This window comes from Siniperca chuatsi, linkage group LG16, assembly GCF_020085105.1.
Source record: "Siniperca chuatsi isolate FFG_IHB_CAS linkage group LG16, ASM2008510v1, whole genome shotgun sequence".
Lineage (NCBI taxonomy): Eukaryota > Metazoa > Chordata > Actinopteri > Centrarchiformes > Sinipercidae > Siniperca > Siniperca chuatsi.
Genome location: NC_058057.1, coordinates 21297263 through 21322356, shown reverse-complemented (window position 1 = coordinate 21322356; position 25094 = coordinate 21297263). Strand labels below are relative to the sequence as shown.

Sequence of the window (25094 nt, the reverse complement as noted above, 5' to 3'; positions counted from 1 at the left end):
TGGAATGAAAATAAAACTTCAGAAAAGTTTTTGAAGCCTTCGGGAGGTTTCAGAAATCTCTCATATGATTAATTCAGTTTGTGTTACACACCTGTTATATAATACTCAGCTCTGCAGTGCCCCTGAAGCACAAATGCAAAATAAATGCAGACTTGCTAGTGTGACAAAGCCAAAATCATGTGAAAGTTTTTACAATCCACAGGAAAAAAATTAGAAGAGTTTTAAGTTGTTGTCCCATTGGCATCTTTTTATCATCCAACTGTACCATGTGTTCCCCGTCTCTCTCTGCCAGATTGTTCTTCCCCCTCACCTGGACAACGTCCGGGACAAGCTGGCAGAAAACATCCACGAACTGTGGGGGATGAACAAGATTGAACTGGGCTGGACCTATGGCAAGGTAAATCTGCTATCCATAATCTCATTCAGCACACAGAAACACACTAGGTGTATTTGGAAACGGTGCGTGACAAAGGTCAACTTGAGTCCTCGCCAGTAAAATGCATGATTATGGCCCATTAACTGTAATATCTCAGTCCTTCTGTACATGACAACAGTGGGGTTTGGCTGCTGCTTCAGTTTACTAATATTGGCCTGTTAGTACACACAGCTACAGAAAAACAGACGATGCTCTGTGCTGGAGAAAGTATCAAAGTATCAAATACTTTACAAAGTAAGGGTGGGGTGGGGTAACCCAGGTCTTAGTTTATTGATGACAACATTTAGGTCCAAACAGCTGCTTGGTATTTAATTTTGCTGTAACAAGCCTCAATGAGTTCAAAGTGACATTGCACTGAATCCAAGACAGATGCCTCTTTGGACAAGCGGCAGATACTTGGCAGGCAGGATGATAGTAAAGTTGGATACAGCTTCATTGTTTTGTGCTTGGCCTTAACTGTGTATTGCTTATACCTTTAGTGCACCTCAGTGCAGAAGATTATCAGAGAAGCATCACTGGCAGCATCTTATTGAGAGTCAACAGTAAATTTTGACTCTCTCACAGACAGCTGAGCCTCTTGCCACAATGACTCTCTTCTCTGAGCTGATTCAGGCTTATCTCTGCTTCATTAAAAAATCATCACCTTAATTTAGTCCAAGTGGAAAACAAACACAAATGAATCTCCGTCTACTGCAGATAAATTCGAATGCAGTCCAGTTTTTTTTGTTTTGTTTTTTTTTCTGCATACTGAGCCATGCTTAATCAAATTTTCATTTGATGTGTTTTTGCAGTTATGGATAGACAGGCTCATATACCAAATGAAAGAAAAAGAAAACAAATCCACATTAGTTGCTGTGACATGAAACATACAGTAATGACACCTGTCTGCTTTCTCCTCAGGTTCGTGATGATAACAAGAGGCAGCACCCTTGCCTTGTGGATTTCACCAAGCTGCCTGAAACTGAAAGGAACTACAACCTGCAGATGTCCAGTGAAACACTTAAGTAAGGACTGCCAGTTTGATAAATAATCCAATTACATATTCATGGAATTGCCTTTGCTCCCTGCTGAATGCCGTGCAAGAGCAGATTAAGGCTCAGATTAAAGCAGTGCTTGTAATGACTTGCATCTCCTGAGTGAATTCCAGTATTGATTTCTAAGAAATCTTGGGTCCAGAGCTTATTTGAGCCAACTGAGTCATCTCACTGTAAAAACATTTGTCTTGGCTCAATAAAGCAACCTCCTGTTAACGTGATCTTCAATGCAATTTGTCAAACATTATCAAACAACATTACATACTGTTGGTGCCCCAACTGCCTCCTCCAACAGCTGCTATTACACTGCTACTATTCGCAGTGTAACTATTGATCGACTGAGATGTATCAATGCCTAATGAGGTGTCTCTCGATGGATTCTGCTGGTGTTAGGTTGAAACATATTCATCTTTGAAAGTGTAATGGTTCTTGAGTATTGATAGTTATTGTCGTTATTTCTCTTTCTGTTTTAAATTTCTCCTCAGGACCCTTTTGGCTCTTGAATGCCATGTTTCCCAGGTCAACGTTCACGCTGAGGACGATCTGAAGAAAATCAAACTTCCCAAAGAGTAAGTTAGCAGTTGTTTTTCTTATCACAGCCTCTTGTTTATCATCGTTTTATCGTTAATACACTTATTCTATAATTCTAGATTTTTGCTGGAGTTTTGGAAAAACTGAAGAGGTGATTTAGATAAAGAAGGCCATTGTTGCTTACTTGGATTGTAGACTTCCCACTCTCAAAGACAAGATTAATTATATTGTTAGTCAAATTTCAAATAATTTCAGAGCTTCTTGTTTGAATTATCTTATTAAGGATTCTTTGTGTCTGACCCTCATGGAGAACATACTGTCAAACACCACATGGAGTTACTGTACCATTTTTGTTATTTACTTTGTATTAGTTGTAGAAATTGTTGGTTTAGAAAATTATTCTGACATGTTATTCCCTTGCCTTTTGTTCAAGCTGCAATGTCTGATTGTTGTACATTGGTCTTGTTACTGAAGTGTTTGAGTGTCTATGGAAATGAGAACATGATGTGAATAAGAGCTTTTACCTTTTGTAATGTTGTTTCTTCTGCAGCTACATGATGTCTAATGGTTATAAGCCTGCGCCACTGGAGCTCTCTGACGTGAAACTGACTGCAGGTCAGGAGGTTCTAGTTGATAAACTGGCCGAGAATGCACACAACGTGTGGGCCAAAGACAGAATTAAACAAGGATGGACCTATGGCATCCAGCAGGTAAAAGTCATTATTCTTTCCATTTAGGAAGGAACTGGCAGTACACTAGTCTGGTTTTTAAATATTAGTATAATTAATAGTTAATAATAAATTTGGTATTTTATTGGAGATTTTTGCTGAAACACTGTTTCTTCAATTAGTATGCTAAAAATATATGCTACATTATTTGTTAACCTCATTTATTTTCTTTTATTTGTATTATATGCTTGTCTTAATTCTACTTGCATATTTCCTCTGTTGTATTAGCATATTTTTCTTTTTTCTGTCAGGATTTGAAGAGCAGGCGTAATCCTCGCCTGGTGCCATACGCTTTACTGGATGAGCGCACTAAGAAATCTAACAGAGACAGTCTGAGAGAGGCCATCAGGACCATGGTTGGATATGGATATGACATCGACCCCCCAGACCAGGAGGGTGAGAACATGTTGCTGGCACACAAACCCCTTATAACTCCTGGTTTCATTTATATAGCTAAGTTAAGAGTCTGAGTGTTGTAGGGCCAATGTAACCTCTACATTTAATTTCATACATTTTTCAAGTTCAGAAGATACAATATAATCATCTGCAAGCACGGCTATATTCCAGTGGTGATGTGCAGAATTAAGTACAAATCTTACATAACATGGAGCTCCAGTGTCAACTCAAATACTCTAGGAATATGGTATTTACAGTGGGATATTTTGGCTAACAATGTTTTTATTATAATAGCTATGGAATCTGTTGTGAACTAATATTACAAAGATATTTTTGCCATAAATTCACATGTGCAGCTATGGACAATGCATTACTAAATGTTGTTCAATTTCTTTTGGCATTTTAACACCACAGTTTTCAAAATTGTTACATGCTGGTATGTTGAAATCTATTCTCCATCACAGTGTTTATTGGGATATTATATGCACTAATTATACCGGCATATATTATATAGTATTATACCAAGTGCACTAAATATTTTCAGATTTAGTGGCATCGCCAATAACTTTAATCAGGTGACCTGTAATTGTATAATTTGATACTGAAAATGCTACCTAAAATTAGCTACATATCCTATTGGTGTTACTTGTCAGTTGTTATTTAATGTAACTATCAAGTTAAAGCATACATTTGTCATGTCTCTCCCCATCCCTAGGCACCCATGTGGTGGATGATCAGAGCATCGAGACCATCCGCCTCTTCCGTGTGGAGCAGACATATGCAGTGAAGACGGGAAAGTGGTACTTTGAATTTGAGGCCCTGAGTGGCGGTGATATGAGGGTTGGCTGGGCCAGACCAGGCTGCAGGCCCGATGTGGAACTAGGAGCGGATGACCAGGCCTTCGTCTTCGATGGATACAGGGTAAACCAGCTCTGTCAGGACATATTGTACTATTTCACTTCAGCAGCAGCCATAATTTCTTGGTGGAGAAAATTAATTTAAAAAATAAAAAATTTGCTTCCTTTTTATAGAAAGTGTCTTTATTAGAGCATTCAAGATATTACCATTGATTGATTCTGCAATATTTTGGCAGCTTGTACAGTAGGATCACTTTTATCATAACAGTTTTATTAGCATGATCATATTATATGTTCTGCAAAAACGTAAAGCTTTGTCTTTTTTCTTAAGGGTCGACGTATGCATGCAGGCAGCCGCTACTTTGGACTTCCTTGGAAAAAGGGCGACGTGGTCGGTTGCATGATCAACATGGAGGACAAATCCATGATTTTCACCCTGAACGGAGAGCTCCTGATCACCAACAAGGGCTCTGAGCTTTGCTTCACTGACTTTGAGACAGAGGACGGTGAGGGCTCCATACTCCAGTGAACTTTAGTGCTAATTCATTCATTTATTCTGTGTGTGTGTCCACAGTATCTCCAGTGGTATGACTGGGTTTGTTTGGCAGTTAGCATAAGGCAAAAAAAAAAATAACAGTACAAAATGCTACAGATGTAGCAATTTAATGAAGTCCATTGTGACATTGGCCCATTACTCTGTAAATGAACCATCCTTCAGGACAAACCAGGAGAGAAAGTGAGTCACATTGGAATAAAGTTAAGTGATTAAAATTAATTGTTATAGTTGATGTGTTATGGATGTATAGACAGTTTGCAAACTGTGCTTAGACACATGACATTTCACTGAGTTTTTCAAGGCTAATAAAGATACACATTTTAGTAAAATGGTGTGTGCTAAAATTAAGTTAAATAATTTTTATTACTAAATAACACATTCCTATTTTTTCACCGGACTAATTAAATGTAACTCCAGAGAGACAGATCACATCGTTGGTAGTAGGGAAACATCGGAGTTAATTTTTAATTAAATGTGCAAAGAAAGATTTTCCAGCTTTCTTCAGGAAGGAACTTCTCGCATTGCAACAAGGGATGACATGATGGGATGATATTTCACACTTTAGAAACAACCATTATTGGCCTGGCAAACCCACCAATGTCCCTTAACCCTCCTCCAGGTTTCATCCCTGTGTGCAGTCTGGGCATGTCTCAGAGCGGACGTATGAACTTGGGTAAGGATGCCAGCACTTTAAAGTACTACACCATGTGCGGTCTCCAGGAAGGCTTTGAGCCCTTCGCTGTCAACATGAACAGAGATATCACCATGTGGTTCAGCAAGCGCCTTCCCACTTTTGTCAACGTACCCCAGGACCACATACATATCGAGGTAAAGAAGCATTTTCATCATTATAATTGTTGTTGTTGTTGTTGGTATTGTCCTGTTTATGTTTATGGCAACAGGGATTCTCATTCACTGATTATCAAAGCTGCATGTTACCAGTAACATCTGAAAAAGAGTGTAACTGGAATTTGGTCAGTTTCTAGCTCACTCCATGTCTACAAAAGTAGCTATAATGAACAGTGCTACTGGTGTCGATAGACACATTTATGTTGTGTATCGATTTCCTTCTTTGGAGTTTGATTCCCTCCTCCTGACTCTTAATTCCTCAGGTGACGAGGATCGACGGAACGGTAGACAGCCCTCCCTGCCTCAAGGTCACCCACAAGACGTTTGGCACACAGAACAGCAACAATGATATGCTCTACTGTAGACTGAGCATGCCTGTGGAGTTCTATTCTGTAGACAAGTTACTGGACGAATCACTGAAACTCAGGTCAGACATCAACGCCACACTGGAACAGCAGTGGAGAGCATTGTTGTGATGCAAATAAAGATATAATTATGATCAGCAGTGGAATTGTTTTCTTGAACAATGACAGTTTTTGTAGCAATGTCAGATTAATCAATTTGATCATTTTGTCTCAATTTGCACCTAATTCCTATGCCTGGCAACTGCAATACAAAAACACACACATGAAGATGGGTTTTTCTAAGATCACTTTGTTGCTCTTATAACCTGCAGCTGTGTTTTTGTCTCTGCAGCCATCCTCCAAAAGAAGATGGAACTGTTGACTACGGAAGCATCACAACTGTAAATCAACCCAAATTTTTTAAATATACAGAAGGCATCTGAAAAATATTGTTATACTCTCTGCTCTCTGTTCACTAAGGGTAACATATTGTGCTGTTTTATTTATTTATTTTTAATGGCAGTACTACCACTCAGTGAGAGTGTTTGCTGGACAGGACCCTGCGTCAGTGTGGGTGGGCTGGGTCACTCCGGACTATCATTACCATAGCAAGAACTTCAGCCTCCATAAGACACGAACAGTCACCGTCACCCTGGGAGATGAGAGGGGCCGAGTTCATGAGAGGCAAGCTCCCTGCTTTTCTAATATCTGGAGTTTATAGGATATCATGAAACAGAGAGAGGTGTAATGTAGACGGGAAGAGTCAGCAGATTTGCTGGGTTCTCTTAGGAAATCAGGCTGTACCTGGTAATTTCAACAACAGTCCCTTACAGTATTTTAGGGAAGGTTATACAATATTGTTTATTCAGTGTGAATTCTGCTCTGTACAGAGCCGCTAATCCATTGTCCATTCCCTTGCATTACATTTTGCTTTCCCCCCCACAAGACTTTTCTCATTGTATTAGTATGGTAAAGGCCAAGTTCAAAGTAAAATTCATTAAGTTGATCCATTAGCGCAAAGTGTTACAAGAGAATGTAAAAATGTGAAAACATGTATCAATGGGAAAGAGAGAGTATTGTGAGGGAATGAAGCTCTGGCTGTTTGGAAACCCAAAAACTATTGCAAGAAAAGGCAAAAGTAACTTCTACCATGTTATTTCAACGGGCTCTGTCCAATGAGCAAATTACTGTAAATGAACAAAACAAACATTGCCAATCGTAACATCTGAAACAACAAATAGTTTCACAAGTTAATAAAATGATTTCGTCTTCGATGATAAAACTGTTGTCATCAACAAATACATTTTTTCTTCTTTTTTTAGTCTTCCTTAAAGCAAAAGAGCAATCATCCTCTGAAAATAATTTACATTGCTCATTAGGTGACATGCTCATACCAGAATTGATTTGCAGTGTTTTAGTTTAGTTTATTTATTTGACATTACAAGAAGCAGGATATTGAAGTAGCAGCATCTATGAAAAATGTCAAGGATAACACAAGTCCATTACTTTTTTTCCATTGTGGTGCTTGATGCAAAGATGCAGGAGTCCAGGTGACCTGGCAACATTATAATACCAAAAATCATCATCATTAAAATTGTTCCTTGTCAATCCTATATAAATTACTGACAAACTGTAAACAGTATGGTAAGCTTAAACCTCCAAATTTCCCATAAGACATAATTTGACCTTGGAATGGCATAGACAAGACATATTGACTTATCTTTTATCATGCTTCTCCATCCTCATTCAGTGTTCAGGGGAGTAAATGGAGAAGAGAGCTTCTGTGTGTAACAATGAATGTGAATGAGGAAAGACTCACAAGTGAACACAACAACAATAGATGAATGTGTCACATAATGAAAAGATATTGTGTACAAATTCTTCTATTTTTCAGTCATCTTTGTTATCCTGTGGATATTCACATTGACATGCCAAGCTCATTTTCTGCTTTTGTTGCTGCAGTGTCCAGAGGAGCAACTGCTACATGGTGTGTGGAGCGGACGTAATCGGTCCATCTTCCTCCAGCCGCTCCAACTCTGACCTGGAGATCGGCTGTCTGGTCGACCTGGCCACTGGCCTCGTCTCTTTCACTGCCAACGGCAAGGAGCTGTCCACAACATATCAGGTACTTAAGAATAATAGCACAGTAATGGGGTGCAGAGGACTACCTCACAAGGACAGCCTGCCTCATAAATGTCATTATTTCTTTCTCCTGTGGTAAATATTCAGTATTTCTCCTCTGTATGCTTTTTGGTTTCCAATCCATTTGAAAAGCAAAAGAAAAGGAGTTTAATGTTGTTTAAATTTGGGTTATTACTCCTCAACATTCAGCTCCATAACCATTACATTCAGAGACTGAGAACCTTTGAGTTGGTTTTGTTGCAATAAATCTTTGGGATGATGGCACAGACATATTTGTATTGCCCGCACGTTCTTAAAAATCTTCCCTTCAATCTTTCTTTCAGGTAATGTAAACAAATTAGACCTGCAGAAAGGCAGTTAGGAAATTATACAGCTGAATTCTCATCTGTTTTCCATACCAGAGTCTTAACAAAGACAGACATCTGCTCAGTAATCCTCGCCTGCCTCGCTGATCTCAGGTTTTTAACGCATCATATTGAATACCTGACTAGACATCGAAATGATGCCCGCGAAGCTTTCATCACCCAAGTCTTGTTCTCGTCTTTAACCCTGTTATTGTCTCCCGTTTTTCTCTCTTCTTTCCACTCCTTGATTTAGTTGTGAAATGACATTTTTAAAAGGGGTAGCCTTCCGAGGGAATTAAGGGGGCTTTTAACCTGATGAAAAGCTTCTTGTCCTGTTACGGCTTCAGAGCTCTGGCTGTTTTTCCTCTCTTTGTATTTATCTTTTGTCTCTGATGGCTGTCATCAATACACCAACTGATACTCATTGAACTCTGATTTAAAACACCAGCTAATCCATGGGCTTAGAGGTTAAAAGCCTTCTGACATTTGTTGAATTTGCCACCAGAACAGATGCTAGAAGAGCACTATAAGAATTACCTAAGTTCAGGACAGATCTGACTGAATCTCCATCATGCAGTATTGCAGCACTTTCATTTTGGTGCACTATTAAATTCTATGAATCTAAATGATTAAGTCTATGATATTGATCACTGAGCTTTGTTTATTTTCAGGTTGAGCCAAATACCAAGCTGTTCCCAGCTGTGTTTGTACGCCCCACTAGTGCAAACCTCTTCCAGTTTGAATTTGTCAAGATCAAGGTTTGTCTCTCTTCAAATCTAACAATATGCAATGCTTGAACATGATATGATGTGTAATAGTGGATGTTGTTGTTGTGGAAATACAATTTTAATCTTGCTCATTAACTAGTACCATAGTACACCTAACCTCATTTATAGTAATTAATAGATCACCGTGATATGTAGAACATTTTTGCATGGGGCATCTTGAATTTTTAATGTCCCTCATCCTCAAATAGTCAAATGCTGGTCAAAAGACCCAAATTGTAACTCTGATCCATTTTCGAAGAATTTGATTTCATTAATTAAATAGTAAACTCTGTCTGTACTTGAAAAAGTAGAAGTCGAATTAAACTATAATAAAAATACATATTTTTAAATATATGCACTACTTGGGATGATCTAAGGATGATAATTGTGGATGAAATATTAATCAAGTTCTTTATTTTGCTTTATTTAGCCAAGGACCCCTCGGGCACCACATATTTAAATCACTTAGAAGTGTTTTTAGAATCAAAATGTTTATTCAAGAAAGTGTAATATTGAAATCCTCTCCCAGGATGCGATGCCGCTCTCGTCAGCCATTTTCAAGAGCGAGCACAGGAACCCGGTGCCGCAGTGCCCGCCACGACTGGATGTGCAGACCATCGTGGCCGTGCTGTGGAGCCGGATGCCAAACACCTTCCTCCGAGTGGAGACTGCTCGGGTTAGCGAGAGGCACGGCTGGGTAGTCCAGTGTCTGGAACCGCTGCAAATGATGGCCGTACATATACCTGAGGAGAACAGGTCTGCAACAAGGATGTGATGTAGATAGTGATGTAGGCTTAGAACATATACTGTAAACACCTTCACCTGCAGTATATGACTGGTTCAGTCTCACAATGTTGTGTTTACCTTATCTAGAAAAAAAGAAACAGTTAGAGCTCAGCCAATGAAAAGCCATGAATTGAATACCTTGGTAATCAATGAGATGAAGAATAGTCTAGTAGTGCAAGTATTGTCAGTATTAAGACCGCATGACCTATAACCTCATGTCACGCAATATTATGTTTGATCTTTTTTATTCAAAGTCTGGTTGTATACTGTAGGTTCCCTGTTGTCTCAAAGTTAATGTGGCTATGATTTGGTGATTACTGTTGATTTTATGCCAGAATTTATGGAGTTTGTTTGTTCCTCTTAGGAGTGGGTAATATGGATAAAATCCTTTATCATTAAATAGAAGTAAATAGACCTTCAACTATTTATGGATAAATAACCAGATGGGAATGTCTGTTTTTTTTTCTCTAATTAAGTGAATTAAATACCCGACAGATAAAGAAACTTTGTCACATTGTTGCAAAAATCATTAAATCCAAAACTGGCCACAATGACTTAATACACAAAGAAATGTTAAAAGGGATAGCTGCCATGGTGTAGCAAAATCTCTGCAGGTACCCAAATTTATATAATCTTACAGTATATATATATATATATATATATATATATATATATATATATATATATTTATTTTTTTATTTATTTATTTTTTATTTATTTATTTAATTTTTTTTTTCTCCTTTCCTGCATTCTTCTAGGTGTTTGGACATCCTGGAGTTATCTGAGCATGAAGACCTAAGAAAGTTCCACTACCACACACTGAAGCTGTACTGTGCCCTCTGTGCCCTGGGAAACACCCGCGTTGCTCACGCCCTCTGCAGCCACTTGGACCAATCACAGTTCCTCTACATCATCGACAACCAGTACCTCTCTGGCATGCTGAGAGAGGGCTTCTACAATGTCCTTATCAGGTGTGGTAGTTGCAGTTGGTTTAAATATAACATAATCAAATTATTACTCTTGATTGTAATTGATTTAGTTTTGAATGATTTTTCATTCATTTTTGCCTTCCCGCAGTTTTGTAATTTGTTATTTTTAATTTTTTTGACTGCATTTGAGTTATTGAGGAGTAGAAATTATGGGAAATATAATAAATGCTGCTGTCAGTGATACAGAATGAAAGTCTACAATGTTGCAAGTGTTAAAATTTAACAACCTCAACTTTCATGCACCGGAGGGAAAAAAAGTAAATTTGTCGTCATAAATCTTAATAACGACTCTGACATATTTGTATTGCCTGCACACATCCAGTGTAATTGAATCTCTCTTTTCTTCACATAATGTCAATAAATTCTCAACTTAACCTCACAGACAGACATAACTGGGACAAATCATACATTATGAATGTCACCTGCTGCTTTCAAGACATCATGCTCCATTATCACTGAAAGTGCAATTTTAAGTGAAGGGTGTTAACATCCATGTGGGTGGGGAGTTTTGTTTCAAAACTGAGATTATGGGCCACAAAGAGTTCGAGAATCCAGCCTCTCAGCAGCTAGTCAGGTAATCGCTGAGTCACTGGTATTGATCAACAACCCTGTCACCTCCTACAGATATATTATGGTAATTTTGTGCTGTGGGGCTGTAGAAAAATATTACCAATTGCACATTTATACCACATTGGGAAAGATATTTTTAGACCTAGAATACTGAATGGTTATTTATTTATTATATAAGTATATTGGCCAGTACCTCCCAGATGTGTGTGATGATTGAACGGATTTGTCTTCTCATGTCCAGCATCCATCTTGAGACGGCAAAGGAGGCTCGCCTAATGATGAACAACGAGTTCATCATCCCTGTGACGGATGAGACTCGCTCCATCAAGCTGTTCCCTGACGAGTCCAAGCGGCACTCGCTGCCTGGCGTGGGCTTGAGCACCTCCCTCAAACCTCGGGTCAACTTCTCCCCCGTCGGCATCATAAACACAAAACGCCACCAGTACCTCTACAGCCCCCAGATCCCTCTGGGCATCCTGAAAGAGAAAGCCATCAGCATGCTCACTGAGGCTGTGCAGGGTGGAGGCACGCACATCCGAGACCCGGTAGGTGGCAGCGTACAGTACCAGTTTGTCCCCATCCTGAAGCTGATTGGAACTCTGTTAATCATGGGAGTCCTAACCAGTGAGGAGGTGAGACTGATTCTCCTCCTGATTGACCCCAACGTGTTCGGAGAGGTCAAGGAGGGTGAGGAAGTCAAGGGGGATGAAGTGGCCGTGGCGGGGGAGAAGGAGGAGGTGAGCAAGAACGAGGAGAAGGCTGTGGAGGCAGGAGAGGAGGAGACAAAGGAGAGTAAACCGCCAGTTAAAGGTCTGCTGGAGAAGTCACTGCCCGAGTCTGTCAAACGCCAGGTGATGAAAATCATAAACACATGCTCACACATTTCAGTGATTTAAATATGAGATTGAAAGTAGTTGCATAAAACCAAGTACATCAGTTTATATGCCATGGATTTAATTAAATTTTAATCTTCCCATCTTATTTGCCTTCATCAGATTTGGTACACTTATTCCTCATTTGTTAGCAATTCAGAGCTTTTATGATTTATCTCTTACTGAGAAGTCACTGCATGAGTGCAAAGGAAGGCAGTGGTTGAATACTAATGCTCCTATCAGTGACACAAAGTCCACAATGCAGTAAACATTAAAACTCAATAAGTACAGCTTTAATCTTTGCATTATGGAGATGGAGACAGATAATCTCTTGGAAATGGCAATAATATGTGAGGTTTCTCTGTTTAACATACAAAAAATGTTAAATCAGTTCATAGGAAACTTATTCTGTTTTATAACCACATCAAACAACACAGAAATGATTGCTGGATTGTCATTCTTGCGGAATCAGTGTCTTTGAATGGGTCTCTGTTCTTTTCAGATGTGTGAGCTGCTGCACTACTTCTGTGACTGTGAGCTGAAGCACCGCATCGAGGCCATCGTCTCCTTCTCCGACAACTTCGTGTCCAAGCTGCAGTTCAACCAGAAGTTCCGCTACAATGAGTTGATGCTGGCGCTCAACATGTCTGCCGCCGTCACTGCCAAGAAGACTAAAGAGTTTCGATCACCCCCACAGGAGCAGGTACAATACTGCAGTGAACTAAACAGCTTATAAGAAATGGTTTACATCCTGTTTGAGATGTAATTTGTGTTCAAGGTTGTTTAAGGTATTATATTGGAACAAAACCGTAGAATGATCACACAAAGCCTTGAGGTAAAGAAAAGAAAAAAAAATCAATCACCTTGACTGGAGTCAGAGGCAGTGACTGGAGCACAGGGTTTTGTAGTTCTCTGAGTGCCTTTTAGTTTTCTCATGTTTCTTAACTTTACTTTCAGCTGGTATTCCCAAAGGGTAAATGTGGGGCCATATGTGAGGTTAAATTGAACTTGGAGTCTGCATTGTGATAAACTGTAGAAACAGCATTAATCCACTAATTTATAGGTTTGACTTGAAATTGTTTGCAAGGTTCAGTGCAGGTTGTTTAAAAAAAAAAAAACCCAACAACACAATATTAAAGCACAAACAAGTATAAAAACTCAATGTCAAACCTGCTAGATTTACAAAAAAAACCCTGTTTGACCAGGGCTTAGATGCTGCTAGGAAACCTAAATCAAACCAGCAGACAGAGCAATCTCTGCTATCTGAACCTTTCAGACCAAAATATCTCCCTGTGGGTTTATTCGCTCTCACAACAGATGTTGAAGCAATCGGCCTTTTTAACTTTTGAGAGGACAGACTCAAGTTTCGTTGCTATCAGGGCAATGGTCACTCTGGGGGCAGACTGGACTGTGTAACCCTTATTGTTTATTTGGATCCACATTAGTCGTTTCTCTGGTAACAGCTACTCTTCATAAGGTCCTTAATTGGGATTAAATCATAGTGATGTGGTCTAGCTCTACTATTATGTCATATGCACTGTAAATACTAGACATATAGGATATGGGACCAACTCGCCTTCATCTGATCATTTATCTGTTTGATGATTGAAATACTTACTAAAATCTTACTTATTAAAATCATTGGATTCCTCTGTTCTCCTTTTTTGAAAACTTTTTGGTTTCCTGCTTTCTACTGATTTAAAATATAAAAAGCTTTGATAGAAGCAGTTGAAATATTTGTTGAGACCCTGTGATTAAGTATTGGATCTTGCTGCTTAGTGGCTCCCTATAACACAAACTAAAGCGTATTCATGTTGCTCTCCCTTACATCACATGCTTTCATTGTTTTTCAGCTCACTGTGTAACAACTGCGTCAGCGCAGTGAAGTGCCAGGGGCTCAGATCTTTGTAGCTAATGTGTAGGCCACATTTACCATCCATATCTCTTTCAATGTGTCTCAGAGTAGAGAGGAACAGAGAGGTACAACATTATTCTTCCTGCCCAGTAGCCAGAAAGTCCCAGTTGTTTCTTTTCTGTTTGTGTTCAGATCATTTGCTTTTGTGCCGAGTAGAGTTCTTGCATACAACACAGCAGTGAGCCAAAAGTTAGATCTGCACAACTGCAAAGCTTTCTCTGTTCAGAATTTTATAATTGCACTTCCTCTGAGCTGCAAAAACTTGTAGATAAGTATTGCCCTACAGCTACACTCTGATCTCTAAAAACATAAGTACTGTAGTGGTCAGCAGCAGGTGTATACTGTAGGCAACATTCTCCAAGATCGCTTTATGTTCCTCCTGTGGTTTATTAAAAAGCTCTGTCAGAAATAGACATCTGAATAGCCTAAACTGGACTCAACATTTGCTTAGCCTGAGGAAGCATCTCATGTATATTTTTAGTCTGTTTTTATAGTTAGCTTGTAACATACGGCAAACACAGCAGATTTGTAGCTATTTAGAATAAATTATCATTAAAGCTTTTTAATGATAGTCATGTCATCAAGAATTACTTTAAAGATTTTAATTTTCACTTGTCAGACTCTCTCTGCATTTATCAGACAGATACTATCTGAAAAGCCCATGTGAGCACTCACTGCAGGAGACTACATTAGTATTTCTGCTGTTGCGTGTGACTCAGAATAATAATGGTGCTATCCTCGCTGTATGCCTTCCTCCTTTTATTCATTCCTTCACACGCTTGTGTGCTTGTTTTGCTTATTTCTCCTTCCCTCTCCTCGGTCCTCCTGCTCCCTAAAATACATTTTTATATTCCCCTCCCCCGCTCTCTGCTCTTCTGAACTTATTTTGTCTGTTTCCTGCAGATCAACATCCTGTTGAATTTCAGTGCAGGGGAGGACTGCCCCTGTCCCGAGGAGATCCAGGATGAACTCAACTCCTTCCATGAAGAATTGCGACTGCACTGTGGTAGAGTCCAGTTGCTCAGTTTTTTTTGCTTCATAGATGTTCATACTTTACTGTACGAGGCTCAGTGAAGGTATTTTCTCACACAAACAGATCCTTCTGGACCTTTGACTAAAACAAAGCAGTGGTTTTGGGGGCTGAATAAGAAATCATAAGCGCTTGTCATACAGTATGCCTCTTGTAAAGTGGAGGCTATCATATTGGCCTTGGCCTGATCTGATATCAGAAATAATGAAACACCAAAATACTGGTGTTTTAACATACTACACTTAGCCCCTTTTAACATACTTGCACCTGAAGGCCTGTACCACTAACTTTGTGCTCATTTAAGCAAAGCAAAATGTTGAAATTCTGGGAGTGTCTGACAAAAATGTGCTTCCCCTTGCAGGAATTCCCGTGGAGGAGGAAGAGGAAGAGCAGGACACTTCGATAAAAGGCCGTCTCCTAGCTTTACTCTACAAGATCAAAGGTCCACCTCAGAAGACAGAGGAGGAACCCACGGAGATGGAACAGGCTGCTCCCAGTAAGTAACTTTGAACACCAAAGAGGAAAATGGCCTAGTAACCTGAAAGTGTAATTATTGGTTGATGAAGTTTCTGAACACCTCATAGCACAGCGTTTTTGAGAAATTGTAAATTATTCAGGTGCACTTGTAAGATTCAGGAATTCGGAATAAATGGCAACAAAATCTCAAAGGATCAGATACAGAGACAGATTAACCTCACCTGACAGAAGGCAATATACAAGTGCGCTGTCAAACCACACGAGAGCATTCAGCATTTCACAACAGATCTAACATAAAGTAAAGTAAAAATCACTATAAACCCATATTTGTAAACTCTTTTCAACTGACATCAGAGGATACTTGGATCCTAATTTCATACGATGGTGCAGATAGCAGTGGAAGACTAACTTTTATCAAATAATCTTGGTGCTACACCATTTACACGGATTTCAGTGTTGTTGCATGCCATCGTATTAATATCTATTCAATATCTAAATGTTTGCTGGAAAGGCAATGAACCATAACACATTCTAAAGTTTGATGCACCATTAATACCCAACATCACATTGGTATTAGAAAAACCTTGAAATAGGTACAGATTTATCAATCATAAATGAAACAGAACATAAGACACTGCCTGGCTACTAGTTTAACAAGTTTTTTGCTTCAATGTAGGGTCAGTGGTTTCAATATTCTTTTCTGCTGCCCTTTGCTGAAAGCCTAGTTATGTTCTGTTTCAAATAATAGAAGACTAATGGACAGCCACTGCAAGACTCTCTGCTATAAATTTTAATGCTTTACTCCAGCCTCCCACACTCAGCCTGCATTATTGAAAAGCTTCATGAGTGGACAGATGATGTGATTGAACATGATTCTGATAGACCTGCATTTCTTTTGTACATCATATTAAGATCATATTAAAGTAGGCGTATTTAATGATGGCTGCTCCTCTTTCAGTCTATTAAAGTAAATTTTTAAGCATGTAAATGTTATCTTGATGTCTAATCTGTAATTTTGCGTGTAATCTGAATAACACCAAATTCAATCAAACCACTTAATGAAGGCTTTGGAATCATTACTGTAAGTTTATCATTCAGTATTACAAAAAATAAAATAAAGATAATTTCTCTGTAAAACTGATTTTATGTCTCATTCCTAAATCTCCAAAAAGAACCCACATATTGTCAGTACTATTCACAAAATAAAGCTTTGTGGGCTGTGGAAGAACACTGGTAATTTTATAAAGAGTAGCGCATTACACTTGTGCTACTACATAAAAGCTAATATAGCTGTTAACGCATCCTCAAAATCAGCCTGCTGTTAATTGTCAGTGGAGGAGCTCCATGTTTTGTCTGCTGATGATAGCTGAGTCTTCTGTCTTATAGTCTTTCTAGCACTGAATTGCTGACTTATGTGCACTATTTAAACTCTAGATGTTACAACAATACATTCAAATGGATTTTGGAACACTTGATTGAATTTTCTTTGAAATGAAGGTTGTTGTCCTTATGGTGATCACCATGCAGTGCTCGTAATTAAGTCTTTTATTCATTCCTACATCGTTCTACTTCAAATACACTGACTACATCTTGATAGAATTTATAAAGATAATACGAATTAGTTTAAAAACAGGATTATTTTGTCAGTGATGAACTTTTGCCTTGCTGGATGAGGCAGACATTGCACCTATATTGTGGTGCTACATTAAATATATTTAGAAAAATTAACAGAAGCAAATGACAGCATTGATTTAGTTTATCATCAGTACGGCCAACTCAGTGTTTGGTCTGCGCTGAAAATGTATTTTGAAACAGCTATGAAACTTAAACATTTTTATAAATTACACCATACTGACTCTGTGTGATTATTTGCATATTAGCTTGCAGACTGGGTAGTTTTTGTGTTTGTGATAACTCCCATGTGAGCAACTGTTTTGAGACGATGCAGAGCAGATGTGAATCTGCGAGACGTTCACCTTCAGGGCAGCTCTCTCACTCGTCTCTTATTAGGATTCTGCTCGAATCCGGCCCTTTGAGTGTTTAAGTCAAACAGCCCAACATTTGTAGCAAACAGAGTTCACCGATAGCTTTGGAATAACAATGTTATCATTTGGAGAGGTGCAGCGTTTAGCTACAGCCTCTACATTTATCACTACAGGTCACTGAGTTCCCTGTTGTGCCCTGTTTTATTGTTGCCTGTCTCAAATTTCATCAAGTCTCATCAAACTTACAAAGGATCACCCAGACTTTACTGCTTCTTTAAAAAAAAAAAGACCCAAAAAAAAAAACCCAATCCCCTCCTGGGCTTCAGTTTAATTTTCATCTATCTCTATATATCTTTCTTGTATTTTGTAACTATAAATGTGGATGAAAGGCATGAGGCAGACCAGGTTATTTCTTTTATTTATTTATTTATTTTTTTAATGAAAGACCTTTTTGAGATGCCTGGGGAACAGAGCCCAGCTGTTTCTCAACAGTCCTTGGAAACAATTTCAGACCTTTTCTTCCAAGGTACTCCCTCTGGAGTAAAAAGTTTTAAGGACAAGTCAATTATACCCTAACGCTAAGTCTGTTTACTGTGGGGAGAAGAGGGTTGAGATTAGTAGTAGCTATTTTAATATCTACATTTTGCTTAAAAAATCAATCATTATCTTCTAATCCCAACATTTTAGAGTCAAGTTTTGCTTAATGTTGTCAGTGTTAAGTCTTTATGAGGAAGGCCATGGCAGTATTATTGATTGCATTGTGTTTTGCATTGTTGAGAAGAGGGTTAGCTTGTTAACACATTTAGAAAGTGAATGTCGGTAGAGTGCTTGAGATTTACAGCTTCATATTGTACATGCAACATCCAAAAATCCCAGTTCGATATGTGGATACCACATGTAAAAACCACCAGAGTTATTATGCTTCAATTATCTTTCTCCTAGTGCTCAGCTGAGACACCATGTCAAATACTAAATTGAATTTGTCTGCTGATTAATTTACTGTGTTCATGCTTTTTTTTTTTTTTTTAATAGTGACAGATCACACACACCCAATGACAAACTGCATTCCCATTCCAAGGTGATAAAGCCAGTCTGATATAACCTCAAAGTACACTGTTAATTGATCTGCAGACATCCCCTGATGTACTGTATGAATGACAATGTTGTCAGCATATACAAGATTATGGTACGGTCATGTGGTCAAATTACAAAGGTAGCAGCAAAACCCACCCTATAGACTTGCACCTGATCTTGCTTTTCTTCTGACATGATTAAAGAATGTACATCCACTGTACTTCTGCTTGAATGTGGATGTTTACTTTTCGCTTGGTTGTGGTTATTTCTTGCTGATTAGTCTATACAAAATTTTCCAGCATCACACAAAATGTTTTACTTATCCTGCCACCTTTGCACTGTTGTCGTACCTCTTGAGCTCCCTATTGGATGCTCTTCATGTGGATGATACATACATTTTAGCTTCCTCCACCTTTCTCACACATTACACAAGTCATTTCATAACTTGTTTCTGCTGCCCCCAAGTGTCCAAAAAAAATTAGTTATTTGCAGGCTTAATCAACCTGACTAGTTGTTTTATACCAACGGATAACAAAAGGGATAAGGACGATGAAATGAAATATATCACATTGGTGAGTCCTGGTTGATTCACACAGAGCACCAGATGCTGATTAGGAGACAGTTTGTGTTGCAATCTTAAGTTTTGCTTTGTGTCTTTATCTGGATGGATAAAGAGATTATCTTTCCAATGATTCACCCGTCTCTGTCTGAAGTGTCTGTTTTTGAAGGCATGACAAATACGTTTTTAGAAATATAATAATTCGTATTGAGTCCAGTGGCCGCACAATAGCACTTTCTTTGATACCTATGTTGCTGCATTCTGTAGAAGTTGTATCCAAATTGTGACAAAAGCTATAATATGCACATATAATATGTTTGTATAGTGTGGTGGCACCATTAACCTCTGATAGAAAAGCTGCACTAACTTTACTACCTCTGTACTATTATTCACTTCACCAGCCAACCTGAAGGAGCTCATCTCCCAGACCATAACCAGCTGGGCTCAGGAGTCTCACATCCAGGACCCAGAGCTGGTCAGAGTGATGTTCAGCCTGCTAAGGAGACAGTATGACGGCATCGGGGAGCTGCTCCGGGCCATGAAGAAATCCTACACGATCAGTGCCGCGTCTGTGCAGGATGCTGTTAACCTGTTGGTATCTCTGGGTCAGATAAGATCTCTGCTGTCAGTACGCATGGGCAAGGAGGAGGAGAAACTCATGATTGATGGTCTCGGGTAAGAAAATTAGTTGAATAAACACAGTGATGTCTTTTTAATGTAAAAATATAATGGTTGATAATAGTTATTATTACACATTGTTTCTCATTGCACATTGTTACTTACATAGATACATTTCCACATTCAGGCAGTATTTCCAAAATGTAATATATCAGTTATCATTTATATATCATAACCTTCACAAACCACTTTCTTGTGTTCCCAGTGACATCATGAACAACAAGGTTTTCTACCAACATCCCAACCTGATGAGAGTGCTGGGCATGCACGAGACTGTCATGGAGGTCATGGTCAATGTGCTGGGAGGAGACAAGTCACAGGTACCAAGGCATGACTTCTTTCTTTATTGGCTGTGGTCAGTACAATTCAGCGCTGTCAAGTTGTTACTGTCATGAAAGTAAATAGTTGACAAACAATCTCAACTCAAGGTCCACTTACATGCTTGTTCTGGAGCTTTTGACAGTCCTCATCATCACACTATTCCACTGATTTACAAGTGGCAGTAATGCTTCCAAGAAAAGCAGCAATGGGCTAACAAAGGCAGGGAAGAAGAATACCACTAGCATGTAAACAGTGCAGGATTTAAAATGCTCAAATAAATCAGCTTTGCAAATGTTTTCCGGAGAAGGAAATACGTTCAACAGTTTTGTTAGACTTCAAGGATATACACACTGCGTTTTGGTAGGAAACACTGAATGTAAACATAACTTTTGTTTGTTTACAAGAAAACTCCACAGGGCACCTTTAACCTGCATTTCAAACAGAGGAACCTAATTCCAATGTATGTTCTTGAACATCCTCAAGAAGTTCTTACTCCCAAATTAGTCAAATCTGATGGCCCCAGAAAAATCAAGGTGAAGCTTGCAGTACTGAACGTCACTGATTGATTAAAAAAATAAAAAGATTTCAAACTAATCGGAAATCCACTGTAAGTCAGATTTGCTAAATCTTAACCATTCTTTTGATGTGAGGGAAAATGCACACACAAATATGTTAATTAACATTTTAGTCTCTGATTTAGATCCATAGTGTACCTGGGACTGTTTGCTTGAAAAGCCCTGACAGAGGATAAACTTTTTATGCTTAATAGGTTGTATACTGATTTTAGGAAAACAAATTTAACCTAAGAAGTTGAAGTAAGGCATGACCAACAACCTAATACCCAGAAAAACCACAAGGGTAATGGAGAGGGCAGGAGGGCATGAGAGGGGTGAGAGGGAGGCCTCTCAAGCCTGTCCATTTTGGGCAGTGCTGACAGAAGCTGGAAGAGACGGTTGTGATTTAATGCCACAGCCAGTGCCAAGCATGAATTGAACCTCAGACAGAAAACCCTCAGGGAGACATTCAGGCCTTCACATTGGACTCTGGCAGTCTGATCACGCAGTCTCAGACATAAATTCCAGACCAGTTTACTGCCACTTGATCTGTGCACTTCACTTACTGTGGCCATATAAAGTGGCAGTACCACAGCTTGTAAATGTATATCAGGTTTGCATTATTTACTCCTTGATTATCTTAAATGTTGTTTTAGTCATTGCATGGTATAATATCAAACCATGATGTAGTTGGGTAATTGATTTTATAGTCACATCTTTGCTCACAAAATCAAAGATATCAATTATATAACATATAATCAAGGCATAAATTGAACGCACTATAAAATAGAAACTTTAAAAATACATTTTCTATTTTTCAACCCAGACTTACTAATAAAATGTTGATTCCCAATCGTGCAGTGTTACCACACAGGAAGCATTTCCACTGAGTAACTTTTCACAAGGCTTAAACACGTTAAAAAGGTGAAATTGCTTTGACTGTTGACTGATAGAACATTTAGGTCTGATAATGATTGATTTTCTTTGCTGTGCATATTTGCAGAGTGTAATTTGCTGTAGGTAAGATGAGGATTTCCCTCACTCTGGCATCTATCCACTCCTCTGGCAATTTACTTTCATCTCTGGAGTGGACAAAAATTACTTCACTCTTAGATTTATGCTCAGACTGAACCAATACTAGAATTTACAAAAATGAGAATGACACAGAGGTAACGGCATTATATGAAAAAGGTGAAATGATTTTCCAGTTGTGTGCTGAACAGAAAATACATTTTATTTATTGACTACACTTTAAGCTTTTATCAGAGCATCTGCATCCTCCAGAAATATCAAAATAGATTAAAATCTGCCTGAGCTCCTGCAACGGCTTCTTTGGGGAAAGGCTAGATATCATCTCCGTCAGGTTGGCCCATACAGTATATTTTGGAGAATACTTAAGAGTTTCAGATTCACATTTAAATCTGAGGGTCTGAAACTCTTAAAAACTATGCTACTTATGGGATTTATGGGAAATCTCCAGGTCCTGGAGAGAATTCTGTTGGAGGAACATAAATACGATATTTTGTAACTCCAAAATTGAAATTTATTCAAAGGGATTATCATGGACAGGATGAATGCTGGAGGCAGTGTGGTGGGGGAAAAAATTAACATTTTCATATGTTTTGTGCTTGGCCTTTACTGTTTTCATATTGGCAAGATTGCTAAAGAATAAACTGAAACTTTTGTGAATAAAAGTTAATTGCTCTTATGTCACATAAACTCATGGCTCAGGATGAATATCTCTTTAAAATACTCTGGGCTGCTAACAAGAAAACCATAACATGGAAATGGCTGTAGCCAAACCAGCAAAGGATGACTGGACTGCAATTGTCAATGAAATAAACTGTATGGAGAAACTGACCTTAAGACTACAATATGATCAATATGTAAAATACTGGAAGAATGGACTACATTAATAGTGTGTGCCTCTAAGATGTAACCCTTTTACATATGTCATTGAAAGACCTTTTTCCTGTGCAAGTATAATGTTGCCCATGTTAACCATTTCTTCTTGTCTGAATATCTTGCAAAAAAACCCCCATAAAACTGAACTGCTTTGACTTAAGCACATCTTTACATTTGTGTTTTCATTTTTGTCCACAGGAGATCGCCTTCCCCAAGATGGTGGCTAGCTGTTGTCGTTTCTTGTGCTACTTCTGTCGTATTAGCCGCCAGAACCAGAAAGCCATGTTTGACCACCTGAGCTACCTGCTGGAGAACAGCAGTGTCGGGCTGGGTAAGTACTGGTAGACAACATAAAATGAGACGGTCTACTCTCCTTTTATCTACTGACAGTTGCCATGCCGCATTTTCTATTAACAGTTAGTCTATATCATTCTGAGAGAGGAAGACAGGTTTAAAAATGTATGGGAAAAAATAAAGGATGAGCAGAAGATACTAGTTAGAATGTTAGATGGTTTAGTGAAAGAGAGAAATATTGAGAGAATAAGTTTAAGGTATTCTTTGACATTTTTTAAGTAAGTATTTACCACAGTGTAGGAACTGAAAAAATGCCCTTTTGCTGCTCCCAAAATGATGCAAAGGTTCACTGAAACCAATAGGTGCCACTTGCTGGAAGAGTTTTTCAGTTTTGCTAGAAGTGCTGACACAAACTTATCACCCACATTATGCCATGGTATCAGTTTGAGAGTGAAAAGAGGCAGAGAAGCAGGCAGCTGGTCGAGAGGGAGGCAGGAAAATGAGGAAGGAGGGTTATTTAGGCATGCAGGGCAGGACTGATGAGTCACTGGGCTCCGGCTGCTGCTGTAAACTAAAGCTCCTGCTTGTGAAAGAAGAGAGGTTCACATAGTGTGGAGAGGACAGATGAAAGCAAACACACCAGTTTATGCCTAACATGAAACAGTGTGACGTGGTAGACATACCTTGTGTTTTCTGTGGGTAAATGTTTGTTCATTTCAAGACTAATTGTCCTAAATGATAAGTTTGCCTGCATGAAGGACATAGTTATAATTATAAACCTATTACCAATCTATTTTTTTTTTTTAATTAAATTGCACTGCAACAGTGTGCACAATAAATTTCCGACTATGTGCCCAATGGGAATGTAACCTTTTATGTAGGCAGGGAGTGTTTCTGCACACTGAGTCGCGGAGGATTCATTAACTTGAATGTAGGAATATATGCACAACATCAGAGTATTTCTGTTGTGATCAAATTTTTTGATAAGTTTATTAAAAAGTGCATTGATTACAATATTAATGGTCATTGTAGTAGATAGGAGACACAGATGTCCATGAAAAGTGAAGCAGTTCATCTATGAAACATTCTATAGATCATCTGTATAAACTATTTTTATGGTTTCTGAAAATTTTCATTGTTTGCGACTTGACTGTCATATAATACTGAAGTAATATAGTGCTTTTGGTAAATGTTTGAGAATCTGCTGGATTGAAGAGTTGGAAAGAGCTGCTGGAAATATTTGTTTTCCTTTAACAGTAAATATCTTTAGTGTTTGAATGATATAAAAAATCTGTGTGTCATTTGTAATAAGATATCAGCCTTTGCTTAAAGGTCAGACCTTGACTTGAACTGATCTCATTAACGCTTAAACACTACCTGCTACTCTGAACTGCAAGAGAGAGAATATCACAATAGCACACGTAAATAGACTGCCCCCTGTTGTTTAGTACAGAACAAATGTAAAGATTGCTTTGCTGTTAATACTTTGTGTGTGTGTGTGTGTGTAGCCTCTGAAGCTATGCGGGGCTCCACTCCTCTGGATGTTGCAGCTTCTTCAGTGATGGACAACAACGGCCTGGCTCTGGCCCTGGAAGAGCCCGATCTGGAGAAGGTTTGTTATTTCAGCACAATAGTGAAAACATATTTGACTGCAAAATAATTATTGAGGCTCGCTGCTGTAATTACACCATTATTGAGCTTCATACCATTATATTTTATATTATTAGAACATGTCAATCCAGTGAAAATACTGCAGCTCAGAATTCACTGTGATATAACAGCTTGTATTTTATAAGATATGTCACTAATTTCTTTTGTTGGTAGAAATGGGCAGTGTGTACAGAAACCTTATTTAAATAGCCACAACATGGCTCATAAAGCAGTGTACCCAGTGGTTTCAGATTTTTAGATTACCAGTGTTTATTCTGTTCAGTATGACATATATATTTGTTGCTGTAACAGACGAATCATGATAGACTTACTTTAGTGTTCAATACTATTTCAGGCACTGTAAAATTGTGAATTTGAATCAAATTAGATTTAACATATTGAAAAGAGAACAAGATACTTTTGTAGTAAAAGTGCATTTAGTTTTATATAG

The 25094-nt window shown here is 38.5% G+C and overlaps 1 protein-coding gene across 12 annotated transcripts in view; it reads left to right on the top strand.

Moving 5' to 3' along the window:
- The window catches only part of ryr3 (ryanodine receptor 3), a 119921-nt gene that overhangs the window by 51667 nt on the left and 43160 nt on the right, over window positions 1-25094 (top strand). For all 12 annotated transcript variants that reach the window (XM_044169284.1, XM_044169282.1, XM_044169283.1 and 9 more), the window contains 23 exons: window positions 293-397; window positions 1337-1440; window positions 1956-2039; window positions 2552-2711; window positions 2981-3125; window positions 3841-4046; window positions 4314-4488; window positions 5158-5366; window positions 5651-5814; window positions 6084-6132; window positions 6255-6415; window positions 7694-7856; window positions 8889-8975; window positions 9514-9740; window positions 10529-10741; window positions 11571-12180; window positions 12704-12904; window positions 15020-15122; window positions 15508-15642; window positions 19643-19916; window positions 20125-20239; window positions 22898-23030; window positions 24502-24605. In XM_044169284.1, the coding sequence (XP_044025219.1) occupies window positions 293-397; window positions 1337-1440; window positions 1956-2039; window positions 2552-2711; window positions 2981-3125; window positions 3841-4046; window positions 4314-4488; window positions 5158-5366; window positions 5651-5814; window positions 6084-6132; window positions 6255-6415; window positions 7694-7856; window positions 8889-8975; window positions 9514-9740; window positions 10529-10741; window positions 11571-12180; window positions 12704-12904; window positions 15020-15122; window positions 15508-15642; window positions 19643-19916; window positions 20125-20239; window positions 22898-23030; window positions 24502-24605 (3927 nt within the window). The remainder of the gene's footprint in view (window positions 1-292; window positions 398-1336; window positions 1441-1955; window positions 2040-2551; window positions 2712-2980; window positions 3126-3840; window positions 4047-4313; window positions 4489-5157; window positions 5367-5650; window positions 5815-6083; window positions 6133-6254; window positions 6416-7693; window positions 7857-8888; window positions 8976-9513; window positions 9741-10528; window positions 10742-11570; window positions 12181-12703; window positions 12905-15019; window positions 15123-15507; window positions 15643-19642; window positions 19917-20124; window positions 20240-22897; window positions 23031-24501; window positions 24606-25094) is intronic.